We start from the raw sequence: 16,294 nt of genomic DNA, 5'->3' as shown, positions 1-16,294 counted from the left end.
TATTTGGCCCGATATGTCTTGGTTCGCAATACTCTCGTCCTGGCCTCAAACAGTAGAGAACTACCCCGAGTATTATGATTGATCCTTTCCTTGCCAATTTCCTGCTTAAATGTTCGATAGCTCTCTAGTGCGGACTTCTTAATCATGCCGATTCTCCACAAATCGGTCTCAGCTCCCTTAACCTTCTTCTTAACCGATAAGTCTTTTTGGTTTGGCCCCCTGCTGTTTTCTAAGTATTTACCAGTCAATTTTCTGGTTCACTTCCTCCATTTGGTATCGACATTCTTCATGTACAAGTGGCTGAATACCTTCCTAGCCCAACGCTCCTCGCCCATTTCTCTCAATCGCTTTTCAAATTTTATCTTGCTGCTAGCTTCCCTGCCCTCAAATGATGTCCATCCCATATGACCTTGTACTCCCTGATTTGGTGTATTCCCGTGAGCTCCTAAAGCAAGCCTACCTATTCCACGTTGCTTGCTTTCTAATCTTGCTTGAACTTCAGATCTCATGCACAAGACCGCATTGCCGAACGTCAGACCAGAAACCATGACCTCTTTCCATATTCCTCTCACAACCTCAGACCTATTGTAATTCCACAGTGCCCTGTTTTTCATCACCGCTGCATTCCTGTTACCTTTAGTCGACACGTATATTTCGTGTTGCCTTAGGTACTCAACCCCATTGCTTATCCATACGCCTAGATATTTGTATTTATCTGTTATCTCTAGCGTGGCCTCCTGTATTCTAAGCTCACTACCTTCATTATCATTAAAATCATGACGGCTGATTTTCCCCTACTGAATCTGAAATCTAATCTATCTCCCTCATTACTGCAGGTGTCCATCAATCTCTGCAAATCTTCCTTGTTGTCAGCCATTAGCACTATATCATCTGCGTACATCAATGCTGGTAGTGCCTGTTCAATGAGTTTTCCTTGTTTGACGAAAGAGAGGTTGAAGCCCAGTCCACTTCCCTCTAATTTGGCCTCTAATCCTGGTAGGTACATCGTGAACAACAAGGGTGACAGAGGACACCCCTGCCTAAGCCCCCGTTATACTTCTGTAGGCTTGGATACCTGTTTTTACCACTTTGTAACTGCCTTGTTATCTTTATAGATATCCTTTAAAAGATTAGTGACTCCATCTTTCACACCTACTGTGTCCAGTATTCCCCACAAGTCCTCTTGAACCACGCTATCATACGCTCCCTTGATATCCAAAAATGCTAGCCACAGGAACCTGTGTTCCTTTTCTGCTATTTCGATTCACTGCGTCAGTGAGAACAGGTTTCCTTCCAATCTCCTGTGTTTCCGAAACCCATTCCGCAGTTCCCCGAGCAACCCCTCATCCTCTATCCATGCCTGCAATCTTTCCTTTATATTCTGCATCGCCAGCCTGTAGACCACTGATGCCACTGTTATAGGACGGTAGTTGTTTATGCCACCTTTGTCCCCATTTCCTTTATAGATCATGCTCATCCTGCTAAGTTTCCATCCATCGGGAACTTCAGCATCGATTATTAGTTTTCTAACTGCCTCTCTCAAAGCCTGGTTAGACTTCGGACCTAATGTCTTTATCAGCATTCGGACCTAATGCCATATCAGAATTCGGACCTAATGTCTTTATCCTATCTCGTTACTAGCTATCCTGCACCCCGAAAGTCCCACGTGCCCCCCCCCCCCCAAAAAAAAGCTACTGCGCGTCGTGCAAGTCGCCAACCCACCTCATGACCTAGCCGCCCATCGAAGTGAATTCTGTCTCGTTGAAAACCACTCCAGCTATGCACCTCTCTGTTTATTTCCACCACCTCAAAGCCTTTCTCTCGACTATCTCGACCTTATTTTACTACACTGCGCCCCCTACCGGACGGCGCCGCCGACAAACACGCGATCACCAACGTCTTAGTGTAACGTCATTCCTATTTTCTCGCGTGCTCGCACATCGGGGTTCCACCTTCAAGCGCTAGCCGCCGCCGCCTTGCGCATATCATAAGTTTTATCGGCGAACCGTGAATCATCCGCTGGCCGCGTCCGTCCGTCGTCTGTCTGTCGTTCTGTCCGTTTGTTTGACGGACGACCGTACGCACGAACGGACGGATGGATGGATGCGCGGACTGACAAACAGACGCGTGGATGGACGCACGGATGAACGAAAGGACGCACGTACGGACGGATGCACGGGTGGACGGAGGCAAGAACGAACCAACGCACGGAAGCGCGGATGGACTGAAGCACGCTTCGCCCCACTTCTCATCATACACTCTATGGATGTGCTGTGATTTTTAATATTTATCATACGAGTAACGTCCTCTAGTATCGTGCCATTTGCATTTTCAGCGTATAGGCATTTCGTTTTATGTACAACTACCACCTTCTACGGCCGGTTCAAGAACTAACGCTAAGTGGGTTGATACGATTACGACGGGACGCTCAGCCCACGCTTAAGAAGCTTCGCTCATAAGAAAAAAAAATTACACGATCTCCCACTAAAGGAGCCATGGGTAGCATGTGAAGCAGCACATGATACCCAAGGCCTGAAAATCTGTTCATCACGGACACCTTGCCCGATGTTAACGCGTTCTTGAAAGTGGAGCGCACCTTGAATTCGCTGTAGTTGCTGTTGATGCTACTCGTCCCGATTTCTCGAGGGAGAACGCCACGTGGCTTTATCGCCACGCCACGCGGGAGCACGTGCGTTCATTGCGCGTCTGCAGAATCTCGTTTCTCGAAGCCATCACGTGATTGCTAAGCGAGTGTAATGGGGAGACATACCGATATTTGAAACTGTTGAATTTTTTGTTGCTTTCTGCTCTGTTGCACATGCACGAAAAAACCATGTATCTACTTTAAGTACTTATTTTGAATAATGACCTTCGGTTGTGAGAGCAAGCGCTGTACTTGTCAGCCTCTTCTTCTGTCTATGTGTTTTCGGTGCGCTTCAACGAAATTTGAATCATGAACGTAATCTAACTTGCTCAACTTGCCATCTTGTTTTTTACACAGTTACTTAGGCAGGTTGGCTGTGAGTTGTGAGAAGAACTGTGAGTGAGTTGTGAGAAGAACTGGCTGTGAGTTGAGATTGTTCTGTGTAGCCCTCTTGCCATAAATGGCCCGGGAATAATTTTCAAGTGTGAATACACTCTATAAGCGACCCCAAACCATCCACCACCGTCGGCGGCGTCCGCAGTTTTCTCTCTATCTTTAAAAGAAAGAGGACTTGGCGGGCCGCAGCGTGACGCTCTACCGAATAAGCCACGGACGCGACGCTGATATCGGTGTCAGTAACGCGCCTTATACCCCCTCCCCCTTCGCTCACTCCTCCGCTCTCCTCACCCGCTGCACCTGCGCGCGCACCCCTCTCTCTCGCGCGCGCCCGCCTTCTCTCTCAGTCTCCCGTCGAGAGCGGGTCGTGAGGGGGAGAGTAAAGTTAAAATCCGTTGGCATTCGCCAGTGAGTTAACGTAAACTCCCCCGTGTGATCAAATTGCGATTCCCAGGAACCATTGCACCATAAAGGCACCATAGTGTGATTAATAAATATAATAGTGCGAATTAATAAATACCCCTCATAGCATCACCCCGTGTATTCGCATTTAACCATGTTCACCCTCGGGGAAATGCTTGGGAGTTTTTATTGTCACTGCGGCCTCATCAAGTGTGAGGCCCACGGGATGGCTTTCAGCCCTCCCATAGAAGAGTACCAAGTACTCTAAATGGTTAATCACTTTTCCTAAACACACCTGTAATTTTCGTCGACGCGGTCTCATCAAGTATAAGGCCCACTGGACTGCTTTATGGTATTCCATAGAGGAGTTAAAGGGTCTCTTTTCTCCCATATACTTAGATAGGTTAATTACTTTACGTTTGGATGGTCCAATTACGTCACACGGAGCCCTAACAATAAATTTTTTATTAGAAAGAAAAAAAATGCACCTCATTTCTGCAGCCCTATAGGGAGCACAGCACAGTGTGTAGATCTCTAATAAGGGTGCTCCCCCCCCCCCCCCTAAGTCAACATCCTCGACGGGAGCGTTGCTACCGCACTCTCAGTATGTTGCACCAAGGTGCATGGTCATTCCTTGACAGGTGAAGGCCGTAGCGTGATGGTTTACACGCGCGGACAACCAGGTCATCAGAAGAACTGCCGCCCAAAATGCCTCACCGCTGAATTAGCTGGGCGGGTCGTCATCCGCGCTCACGCTGTTTTGTCCTTAAGGATGATTACCGGAGGCTATTACGGTCTTCTCGTCGAACACTTTGCGCCGTCGGGCTGCATCTACTTTCTTTCCCGGCTCGTTAAAACAGTACAAATCTTTGAACGGCTGTCAGCAGCCAAGCGGCCCTTCGGCGCCCTGTTCGAAAGACAGAGGATGCTACTTCCTCTTCGGCGCAGGCGCCCATCGTAACGCGTACTCCTATGCGGAATAGCTCGATTGGGCACGCGTTTCGAAATAACTCGGGAAAATAAGGGGCGTGGAGCATAAGCGTCGTGTAGCATTTGGCTTGTGTGTTTAGACGACCATATGTAGGTAAAATTGGTCGCAAGTTGTATGGGTTAGGCTCCTTAGAGCGTAGCCTTGTCAGCGTGCATTATGTTACAAAAAACCGAAACCTAACACCTGCATACAGGCCCGTTGTCTGGGGTAAGAATGCCCTAGCCTTCCCCCCCCCCCCCTTGTAGTTGAGATGTAGTGGGGTGTTTTAGCAAGAAAAATGATAAAAATAGGTGTTCTTCAAGGCCTTCAACAAGGGCCCCAGCCCCCCACCCACCTAAAATATCCCTGGCTACGGGCCTGCCTGCACGAAGCAAAACGGGAACACCTCTTTAAAAATGACTTTGTGTACAGTGTCAATTTTTATGAAAGGACACACGGTAGCGCGTGGCCTTTCCCCTCCGGCGGCTGCTGGCAGCGCGTTCAAACGGGAGCGATAGCAACCACTGTCTCTTTTCGCGTCATCATGCGGCGAGAAAAACAACTATTCGTTGCTGATATGGAACCAGCGGCAAGATTGCAACCCGCTCCCTCTTCAAGGCGATTAGGTGAGAGCTGTTAATCGCCTTGAAGGGGGAGGGGTTGCAAGCTTGCCGTTCTTTATCAGTAACGAATGCTTGTTTTGCTCGCCGTGAGATGACGCGAGAAGAGACTGTAGTTGCTAACGCTCCCACTTGAACGCGCTGCCAGCAGCCGCCGGAGGGCGAAGGCCAGGCGCTACCGTGTTCCCTTTTATAAAAATTAACACTGTCCATCAATGACTTATATAACACCACAATACACGATAATCTGCACCGTACGTCTGTTCGTCTATCCGTATATCTGTTCGTCCGTCCATCTGAAAGTCCTTTGTTCTGTACTAGTCTATCGATGACTTCAACGAACATTTTGAACCTTAAGACCCATCTTCGTCCACTCATTAGTTTTTTCGTGGAGGTGCACGCGTTTTTTTCTCGAGTATATGGATGGAAGAACGAGAAAGACGGACTCTGTTATGCCAGATTGTTCAAACCGAATTTCAATGCTTCTGCAAACTATTCAATCTATTAGGCTGATTCAAGTGGTGTCCACAACGATATACTGGTTGATGCAACCAGCGTCAAAACCAGAGAGCGAGCCAGCATGATGCAATTGATGGCATCTCTTGCGGTGTGTCTTACGCAACACCCGGAGGAAAGCCCCCTCACCCACGGGTACGATTCCAGCCAGCGACCAGCGACGGTTCCTGCTTAGATGCTTTGAACTACTGGCTGATGCAAAGGACCGCGAGGTCCTCTAACATAACCAAGCGGCGCGAAGAGGGTGTTAAATATAGTTAGAACAGCGCGGTCTAGAGGAAGAGAACAACGATGACTAGCGTGTAGCTCGTGAGCCTGATCTTGGATGTGCGCCGCAATAAACAGCAGCGTCGAGACACTCTGCTCTTCATTTCCAGACGTATTAGTCCTTTGAACCCGGTTTTCTACGAAAGAAGTCTTCAGATTTTACGTTGGTGCCGAAACCGGACCCGCTTCAAGGACTGAGACTATGAAACGCCCACGAAACACGAGAGCAGCTAGATGGTGACACAGCACCAAGATCATCAATGCAGTTGATGAGCTTCTAGCCTCCAATGAGTTTGACCTGGCGGGGCTTCGCTGCATTCTTCAGCGCCTGGAGAAAAACGCCGACGAGCTAGCCAAGGCTAACGAAGCACTGCACGCCAACATGATGGATGACGAAGTGCTTGCGGACATGGACTCTGTGCTAGAGTACGAGAACCAAACTGCGGGAGCGTTGGCCTTTTTAAATATCACATCCAGGAGCTGGCTGTCCGAACATCAGGGTCAGCCAGGTCCAACGGTGAGTTGCCAACCGACTTTTATCTGCCACATCTAGTAGCCCGTGAGGTATTTCCGGTGGCACAGGAGCAAGGCTTCCTAGGCTAGACCTAATGAGATTCAACGGGTTCCCCACAAAATGGCTACCAATTTGGGACCTTTTTTGACACTCCGTACACGAGAACACACGCCTTAAAACGTCGATCGGTTTAATTACCTCAATCTTTCTCAACGGCCATGCGGCAAAGCTATTGCAGGCACACTCACAACAGACAACACTTATGATGACGCCATTTCTATGCTGAAGAAGCGGTTCGGAGACGCGTGCATGATTGACCAGATGCACCTCAAAAATCCTCACACTCGAAGTCCAGTCACTACGTCAGCGAATGCTAGTGCCCTGAGAAGCCTTTACGACTTTGTTCAAGTCAACATAAGGCTCAGAGGCCTCAGCGTCTCGGAATCCTGCAACTCTGCCATGCTGTGGGAGGTGGTAATGAAAGTGGTTCCACAAGACATAATGGTAGAATATCACTGATAACGGCAACTTGAAACGTCAAGTGCGAAAAACCCGCCGAGCTCGGAAGATGAACTTCGACAATTGCACAAGTACCTATACGCATCGAGGTCGAGTGCAGAGAGCTCACCTGCTACCGGCGACGAGTTACTTTTATTGGGGAGCAGCAGACTTCCGGCAGCCGTGAAAATCAGCCGACAGCATCAGCCACAGTACTCTATAACAGTGCCGTTACGAAGGAGGAGGCTTGCCTTTTCTGCCAGAAGTCGCACTCAACGCTGGACGGTGACGCATCGCTTCCTTACTTGGATAAAAAACGTCTTCTGTCGGTGACTGGCTGCTCTTTCAAATGTACCACAAAATGACATCGGGCAAAAGACTGTCGACGCAACGTGACTGTCGACGCAAGGTACGCATTGTCAAGAAAGGCGCGCTTCTTCGATGTGTTGTAGAAAGGCTCAAATAATGACGCCACGGTAACACGAAACGAGCAGTACTTCCATGTGCTCTGTGCCAGATAGCAATAGGAGCCTTAGTACAATACTATTGCAAAGATTCAGAGGGCTGATAAATGGCGCAAAGGGTTCCTGGTATATAACAGGCACTCTGAATAACGGTAGCCAGCTCTTCTTTTATCAAAGAAGACGTTTCCAGAAGAATGACCCTAAAGGTGCAGGGAGAAATTGACATTACCGCCGACGTGTTTGGAAACAAACATTGTGGTCGACGTACGCGTCGAAGACTAGTTCAAGTAACCTTGCAAAGCCAGTATCACGATGTTAAGCATGTCATTGAAGCCATTGAAACAGGGCACATCTGTGAAGTCATTGTTGAGGTGCCCCAGAGTTATGAGAGGGTTTCAGAATCGTGCCCGTCAAAGAGTGGCCTATGCACTTTGCTTTATCCACATAGCAAAAGAAGAAGGCATCAACCTATTGATTGGCTCGGACTAATTGTGGTTGTCCTTGGAAGAGACGTCAGTTGGGATGACGACCACAAAGGTCTCCCTTCCATTGAAACTGCACTGGGTTGGACATTACAAGGGCCAATAAGCGATGAAACAATTCATCCACGTACAATTGCTAACGTTTGTGTACTTCGTATGAATTGATGCATGAATGATGAAAATATGCAGGAGCGTTCAGGCTCAGAACTGAGGAAGTTTTGGCAGCTAGAAAGTTTAGAGACCACTAATGCAGATGTACCATCCACTCACGATGAAACGGTTTACAATGCTTTCAATGAAACCATTGAGTTGCGTGATACAAAGTGTCCACGCCTTTGAAGGTTCTGCCAACAGAACTGCACTATCATTATACGGAAGCGGTCAAACGACTTCGCTACGCTTGGAAGGAAAACCCCGTGGGAATAGTTTCCCGAGGCACCTCAATAAAGTCGCTTTCGGACAGGGAGAATTGGTGGCAAAGACCAGCTTGGTTAGCAAATGACGAAGAATAGCTCAATTACTTGACCCCCAATCCGACTGAGTTTGAAAATGATGCGAAATAAAATGCGGAAGTACACACCATCACCCGAAAACAACGATTCCGCCTTTTATTTGCAGTCCTCCAGGCAGGAAGAGATCAACCCAACGCACCGACAATCCGAGATTTGCACCCCATTATTGCTGAGGAGGTTGGCTTGCTGCTAATTCGAACAAGACTTCAGAACATTGTGCACAACGAAGCTATCACACACCTGATCCTGTTTCCCATTGACAACATCGCTACTGAACTCATCGTAACTGGCATGCACAGGAGGCTCCTTCACGCGGTAGTCGCAAGAACCGTAGAAAAACTCCGAGAGTGCTTCTGGGAGACGAGGCTTTCGGTGCTACCAACGGCGGCGCTACCTGCTGGCCGTGTGAATGTGTCAAACCCATTTGACAGACGGAGAGTGACCACAGAAACCTCGGCTCATCGTCATGCCTCAGTGCAAGCTCATTAAGCAGTCAGCCCCAGTGCCGAATATGTAACGCCTCTGTTCATACTGTGCATAACTGTTGCCTTAACCCGGCGTCGCCTTGTTCACTCCGTCTATCAGCTCTGCGGAGATGCAGCCGCTCACTGAGACATGCGGTACCCAACAACGCTCACGTGGAGGCGCATACGCCATTGGGCGTTTCAGATGACCATAAAGGGGTGTTCAGACGGTATGCATATCCTCGAATGATAAATGTGGAACGTAGTAGCGTCAACTAACGAGTACCATTCCCCACAATCGTCCCCGACTCACACGAATGTTGTGAACGGAACAGAGACCAGTGTTACCAACTACTCTGGTCACTTTTGAGGCCTGTGTACATACTGTGGGCATTTAGTATACGCATCCTCTTCACCGGTACATTATCATCATTATCATGTGTGGCTCATGCATCCTCATTGTTGTCGCGTAGCATCATCATCTTGGCTCATTCATCGTAGCGGTCGGCTGCCGGTTCCTCGGGCCTAATAAAAGGTAGTCTAAACCAAGACTTCATACGTGGTGGAGAGTGCTGTTAGATCCCCCGCCATCCTCTCGACCACTCTACCCCCTGGAGGTTCAGGTCGCCGCTTGGGCCAGGTGTCCGGAAATATGTCGCACCAAGATGAGGCCGGTGCTGCAGCCGTTCCCACTCAACCAACGCGTGCCGCGCCTTCTCACGTCATCAACAGCCTCCAGCGTGAGCCCCATCCCTTCGCGGGGAAGATGTGGAAGAATGGCTGGACGATTTCGAACGTGTCGGCGCTGCTAACCGGTGGGATAACACCTACAAACTCGGTCACGTGTCATTCTACCTCACGGGTGTCGCGAAGACGTGGTTTCTCAACCACTTCATCGACATCCCCGACTGGTCAGCCTTCAAAGATCAGCTTTGCCATGTCTTTGGCACACCAACTGTTCGTTCGGCTCTCGTAAAGAAAGCTCTCGCGACTCGGAAACAGCACATCGGGGAGTCGTACACATCCTACATCGAGGATGTTCTTTCACTTTGCCGCCGGGTTGACACACCAATGACAGAATCAGACAAGGTGCGCCAGCTTCTTAAGGGGATTGCACCCGTCGCATTCAATGCCCTAGCGATCCAGAACCCGGCTACCGTTGCTGATGTTGCGACAACCTGTCAGCGCCTCGAAGAACGTGAGTCTATGCGCCTACAATCAGACAGTGACGCGGCCCGTATTACGACTGATACAAACCTGCGAGACACGATAAGGACGATTATACGTGAAGAATTAGAATCAATGGGATTCACACTACCTTCAGTGTGTCCCGTTCAGTCCTCTTCAACGTCATTGCGGGATGACATCAGGGAAGAGCTCACGTCCATGACCCACATGGCCAACCTGCAGCCCATTGTCTCTCGTACTCTACCATCGTTCCCGCACACCGTTGCCGCACCACCAGGCACCGTCAGCTCGACGTCACCGCCACGAACGTACGCGTCGGTTGCTGCCGCACCTCCCACAAGCTTTCCCACGAGCTTTTCATCACCACCGCGTGAGCCGTCACCTGTCCCTCTGACTTCTCTCTCTCCTGGTGCTGTTAGCGCAAGCTACTACCCTCCTCATCGATCGACTCGGCCTACGTGCTATTATTGCGGCTATCGTGGTCACATTGCACGCTTTGCCGCAAGCGCCAGCAAGACGAGCGCCGAGGGTATGACATACGCGAATGGGACTATACCGCAGAAGCCTTGTACCAGGGTCGCCGTTATTCGTCACCGCCGCGTCGGTCTCCATCTCCGCCAGCATCGGGTGAACTGCGCAGTAGTCACCGATCAACCCGACGCCGTTCACCGTCGCCTTACCGGCGCTCTTCTTCTCCTCTTCAGCCTGCTTCCCTTACTTCTGATCGGCGTCCGGAAAACTAAGCGATGCAGTTTTTGGAGGACAAACTGCAATCCAACACAGGACTCCAATTCCTCCAGCGCGCCCCTACAATGATTGCGGTCACAGTTGAGGGAGTGGGCGTTGATGCTTTGGTGGACACTGGGGCTGCGTTTTCTGTTATTCGTGCTGATTTGTGTGCTCGTCTTCGAAAAGTCACGACGCCTTATGATGGACCGACACTGGTTACAGCCCAGGGAACAATGATTCGCCCTTCCGCTCTCTGCACTGCCCGTGTACTAATCGACGAAATTCTTCATCATATAGAATTCGCTGTGCTATCCCCGTGCTCCCATGAACTCATTTTAGGCTGGGACTTTTTTTCCCCTGCTTCTGCGGCTATTTGCTGTGCACAACGTGTCTTTCATCTTACTGACACGGACCACTTGCTCAACGACGAAACCTACAGGCCACTTCGACTCATCGGTGCAGTAGGCATCGAGTTACCACCAAACGAACATCAGTTAGTGACAGTTTTGTCGAACGACGTCAACTCTGGTGACATTTTGGTCACTCCGTCACCGTGTTGTCTAAATAAAGGCATAGCTCTGGCATCAGGTGTGGCTCGCTTCAAGAATGGATCAACTGTCCTCGCTGCTACCCACACCACACAAGATAAAATTTTACTACCACGGGGCACTACTGTCGCCTGCGTTGCCGATCTGCAGCCTGTGTGCGTTGTGCCTCTTACCCCTGTCTCCTCTAAAGGCCATCCTGCAGATCATGCTGCTTCCTCGGCCTTTACAGCAGCCATCAACAAAGACTTGAATGACTCACAGAAGCAGCAGCTGCTTGATTTGTTGGAAAAGCATGCAAACTCCTTTGACGTTCATTCATCCACCCTAGGCCAGACAACTGCTACTGCACATCGTATTCAGACTGACGGAACATCCATTGTGCACCGCCGTCCGTACCGCGTCTCTCTAGCTGAACAAAAAATCATTGAAGAAAACGTAGACGATATGCTCCAACGGGAGATATTCCGACCCTCAACCAGTCCTTGGTCGTCGCCCATCGTTCTGGTACGTAAAAAAGACGGTTCCGTACGATTTTGTGTCGATTACCGAGCACTCAATAAGATCACTAGAAAGGACGTATACCCCATGCCACGCATCGACGACGCCCTAGATTCCTTACAGGGTGCTGAATACTTTTCAAGCCTCGACTTGCGTTCCGGCTATTGGCAAGTCCCCATGCACGAAGATGATAAAGAAAAAACTGCGTTTGCAACCCCGAACGGCCTATACGAATTCAATGTTATGCCGTTCGGTCTATGCAATGCGCCCGCAACTTTTGAGCGCATGATTGACACCGTGCTGCGTGGCCTGAAATGGAAGACTTGCCTATGTTACCTCGATGAAATTGTTGTCTTTTCATCGACGTTTCCTCAACATCTGCAACGCTTGGACGAGGTCCTGACTTGTCTTGCGGGCGCTGGTCTTCAAATTAACACCAAAAAGTGCCATTTCGCCAGCAGATCTATCAAGGTACTCGGTCATGTTGTGAGCAAGGACGGAATTCGCCCAGACCCTGATAAAACTGCTGCAGTGCTTCGCTTCCCTCGCCCTGACAAACCAAAAGATTTGCGAAGTTTCCTTGGTCTCGCCTCTTACTTTCGGTGATTCGTACAAAACTTTGCCTCCATAGCCGCACCACTTCATAAGCTACTTGCTTCCGGTATGCCCTTTCAGTGGTCTCAGGAATGTGAATCGGCTTTCGACAGGTTGAAGAGTGCCCTCACGACCAACCCTGTACTTGCTCATTTTCACGATGATGCACCGACCTTCCTGCACACAGACGCTAGCGGCCGCGGTTTAGGAGCCGTGCTCCTGCAACGCGACAACTCTTCGCGAGAGCGAGTCGTTGCATACGCCAGCCGCGTCCTCTCCGCAGCCGAGAGGAACTACACGATCACCGAGCAGGAGTGCCTCGCCATCGTTTGGTCAGTACAGAAATTTCGTCCATATCTGCATGGCCGCCATTTCACCATTGTGACCAACCACCATGCTTTATGTTGGCTTTCGACACTCAAGAACTTGTCGGGACGCCTCGGATGCTAGATTCTACGCCTCCAAGAATATGATTTTGAGATCGTGTACAAGTGTGGCAGGAAGCATAGTGACGCCGATGCTCTTTCTCGCTGCCCACTACCAGCGACTCCACTCGGGGTTTCCGCCATCAATTTGCACAACACGCCCTTGGAGTCCACGTCTACGGCGGTTTCCTCTCTCGCCTCTATGGACCAGCTGCCTTCGGACGACCCGCACGATTTTCCTTCTCGACAGTTGGCTGACCCATACTGTCGACGTATTATAGACTAACTCACTGGCAGTTCCCGTCCACGTAATGCAAGGCTCCGTCGCCAACTCCCACAATTTAAGCTGGACAACTCGGTGCTGTACCGCAAAATATACCATCCTGACGGTCAGCGCTGGGTTCCCGTTCTACCCCGATCGCTTCGGTCCGAAGTCCTCAGGGCACTTCATGACCATCCGACTGCTGGTCACCTTGGTTACCATAAAACCTACGATCGCCTTCGAAGTCGGTTTTATTGGCCAGGCATTACCACTAGTGTAGCTCGGTACGTCGGGTCCTGCACTACCTGCCAATGTAGAAAACTACCAACATCTGCTCCCGCCGGTAAACTACAGTCTCTTCCGTGCCCAGCCACACCATTCGAAGTTGTAGGCGTCGATCTTTATGGCCCCCTCCCAGTCAGTACTGCTGGAAACCGGTGGATAGTAACAGCCATTGACCATTTGACGCGCTACGCCGAGACGGCGTCCGTTACTACAGGTTCAGCTTCTGAGATTGCCGATTTCATCCTCCGAGCCATTATACTGCGTCATGGTGCTCCACGTGTGTTGCTCAGTGACCGTGGAAGGGCCTTTCTTTCACAACTAGTGAACGAACTTCTTCAGGCCTCCGGCACAACTCACAAGACTGCCTCTAGTCATCATCCCCAGACTAACGGCCTCACTGAGCGATTCCACCGCACTCTTGCTGACATGATCGCCGCCTATATTCAACCAGACCACAAAAACTGGGACGTTGTTCTACCATTCGTCACTTTCGGCTACAATACGGCCATTCAGCGAACAACCGGCTACTCGCCATTTTACCTAGTTTATGGACGCTCCCCTACTTCTTTCCTGGACGTCTCCTTCTTTACCTGCCAAGCGAATTCATCTCCATGCTCTTCAGAGGAATACGTTTCACGACTCGCACAGTGCCGCCAACGAGCTCGTATAAACACTGAAGCCCGCCAGCAAGACAGAAAGCTAGTTTATGATGAATCGCATCGTGATGTATCCTTCCAACCTGGAGACGAAGTGCTCCTGTTGACGCCTGTTCGCACACCTGGTTCGTGCGACAAATTTCAGCCTCGGTTTATTGGGCCGTACACAGTTCTTGAAGAGACTTCACCAGTGAATTATTGCGTGACGCCACTTGTAGCCCCAGCAGATCGCCGTTATCGAACTACAGAGGTCGTCCATGTCTCCCGTATGAAGCCCTTCATGCGACGTTCTTTGTCCCCTTGACTTGCCGCGGCCAGGCTGGCCGCTTTCACGGGGGAGGAGGGGGATTGATGTGGGCATTTAGTATACGCATCCTCTTCACCGGTACATTATCATCATTATCATGTGTGGCTCATGCATCCTCATCGTTGTCGCGTAGCATCATCATCTTGGCTCATTCATCGTAGCTGTCGGCTGCCGGTTCCTGGGGCCTAATAAAAGGTAATCTAAACCAAGACTTCATAATACGTTTAGGTACACGTTAAAGACCACCAGATGGCTAAAATTTCCGGAAACCTCTAATGCTGCGTCCATCATGGTAATTGTCCTTGGCGCCTTTCATATTTATGTCGCATTTTAGGGGCGTAAAGCTGATTAATGGCCAGCTTAAGTCACCTTCGCTGTAAAACAATGAAAAATTTCGAAGCAGTCACAAGCAATTCGTTGTGTACAAGTCTGATTTCAGTCCAGCGATATAGTTGTGTACCAATCCATTTCTGCGGCAGGGGCTTGCCTCCCAGCGTGCGAGTTTCCTTCTATGAAGGCTCACTGCGGAATCACGATGACTCCCGGTTCGCCGTGCAACGCACTGCGGGGCTACTGCGATGTCTTTCGCAAGTGCCGTGACGTTGACGCCGAAGGACCGCTGGCACGCCTCCAGCGAATCTTCTTCGGTGAAAAGTCTGTCAACAAAATCAAGGAATTTATAACGGTAAGCCTGCCTGGAGCGCCTGAGCTCAGCGTTTCAGAGTTTTCAAAAACTTGGTTTTGTCGTTTCCGTGTGTAAGAAACAAAAGGATGTTGGGGCTCAAGGCACTGTGCCTGACATTGAGCCCAATACCCTTGCGCGCACTTCATATAGTAATCATATTTGTTTAGTAATAGGAAGTGAAAGCAACACATGGTGGTGATGCGACTCTTGACAGGCAGTGCCATCTTTGGTAGAAAAGTAGAAGTTGGGGATGTATATCGCGCGTTTTCTCTTCCCAACAACGCGCTGCCACTCGCTTACGTGCTTATGCGTCTGAGCCACCTCCGAATGTACCCGCCTGCAGTTAGGCTTCATAAAGATCTCTGAGCTGGAAAAACACTTTAGAGAGGCGAATCAACGAAAGGAGTGAAGCTCGTTAGTAATTTTTATGGTATGGAGCAGATGACGGAAGACGAGGACGCCCGAGTCAGCGCGAAATGCATTTCTCAAGTTCGTGAGAATACCGTGTATGACGTATGCCTTGAGTTAAGTCTCTTAGTATGAAGCCACGTACTCTATCAATGTGCTGCGTTGACATTTATGAATACCACATAATTGTTGTTTTGATGTGGTATGTAGCAGCAGCAGCTATGTCATGTGCAAACATTTGCGGCGTGCTAAAAAAACAAACAAAAACTAAAGTTATACGGCGATGGCATTAAATGTCCGACTCATGTCTTCCGTGCCGCGGGAGCACGACCTGCTGTCTTTGCCACAAAGCAGCAAGCCAAATGAAAGTGCTCACCTCGTTTTTTTTTTTTTTGCTCTCGTGTCATGTTTGTTCTATCTTTCGCAAATGTGGCTGTGTTCGCCGGTTGTGACTTTTTGGGGAACTCTACACGTGGAGAGCGTCCCTTGGTGTTGTCTGCATTGTTGTGGCATCCCACAACACTACAATACTTCGGACCTCGCTGACGCTTCCCTGGAGCCGCTGCTTATATCGCGGACAGGCACCTTTGCACAGCCAGCGTCTCGTTTTAGCGTGCCAAGCTGACGGCCTAAGTTCCTCGCACCAACTGCAGAACGAGTTCCGCGCGTGTCGCACGCGCTCCCGTTTCGGCGAAACACACCGCCACGCCTGTGCTTTCTCCCGCGCCTCTCCTCATGTTTTCCAGAGCTCGACACCAGAACAAGGCACGGCGTTGTCGTCGCTCCACAAACTTGAGCTTCGGTTCCAGGTGAAGCTGAAACTTCTACTGAATGGACATCTGCCAAGAAAAAAAGAAGGACATTCAAGTGTGACGTTATCGGCGCGCACAGTCATCGTTGGTCAAATACACTGATTAGCATTAAAGTGCATTGATATTTGTAGATGTAGCATCGAAGATT

General features: G+C 49.8%; 1 protein-coding gene across 1 annotated transcript in view; it reads left to right on the top strand.

Moving 5' to 3' along the window:
- The window catches only part of LOC119169701 (disintegrin and metalloproteinase domain-containing protein 10), a 52,956-nt gene extending 36,927 nt beyond the window's left edge, over positions 1-16,029 (top strand). Inside the window, exon 10 of the mRNA XM_075885610.1 lies at positions 14,721-16,029. Coding sequence (XP_075741725.1) covers positions 14,721-15,001 — 281 coding nt within the window. The 3' untranslated portion in view covers positions 15,002-16,029. The remainder of the gene's footprint in view (positions 1-14,720) is intronic.
- Positions 16,030-16,294: the final 265 nt, after the last annotated feature.

The sequence above is a fragment of the Rhipicephalus microplus genome, chromosome 2 (genome assembly GCF_043290135.1).
Source record: "Rhipicephalus microplus isolate Deutch F79 chromosome 2, USDA_Rmic, whole genome shotgun sequence".
In the NCBI taxonomy this organism is placed as follows: domain Eukaryota; kingdom Metazoa; phylum Arthropoda; class Arachnida; order Ixodida; family Ixodidae; genus Rhipicephalus; species Rhipicephalus microplus.
Note: the sequence above shows the minus strand (reverse complement) of the source record. Positions and strands in the feature narration are given on the sequence as shown.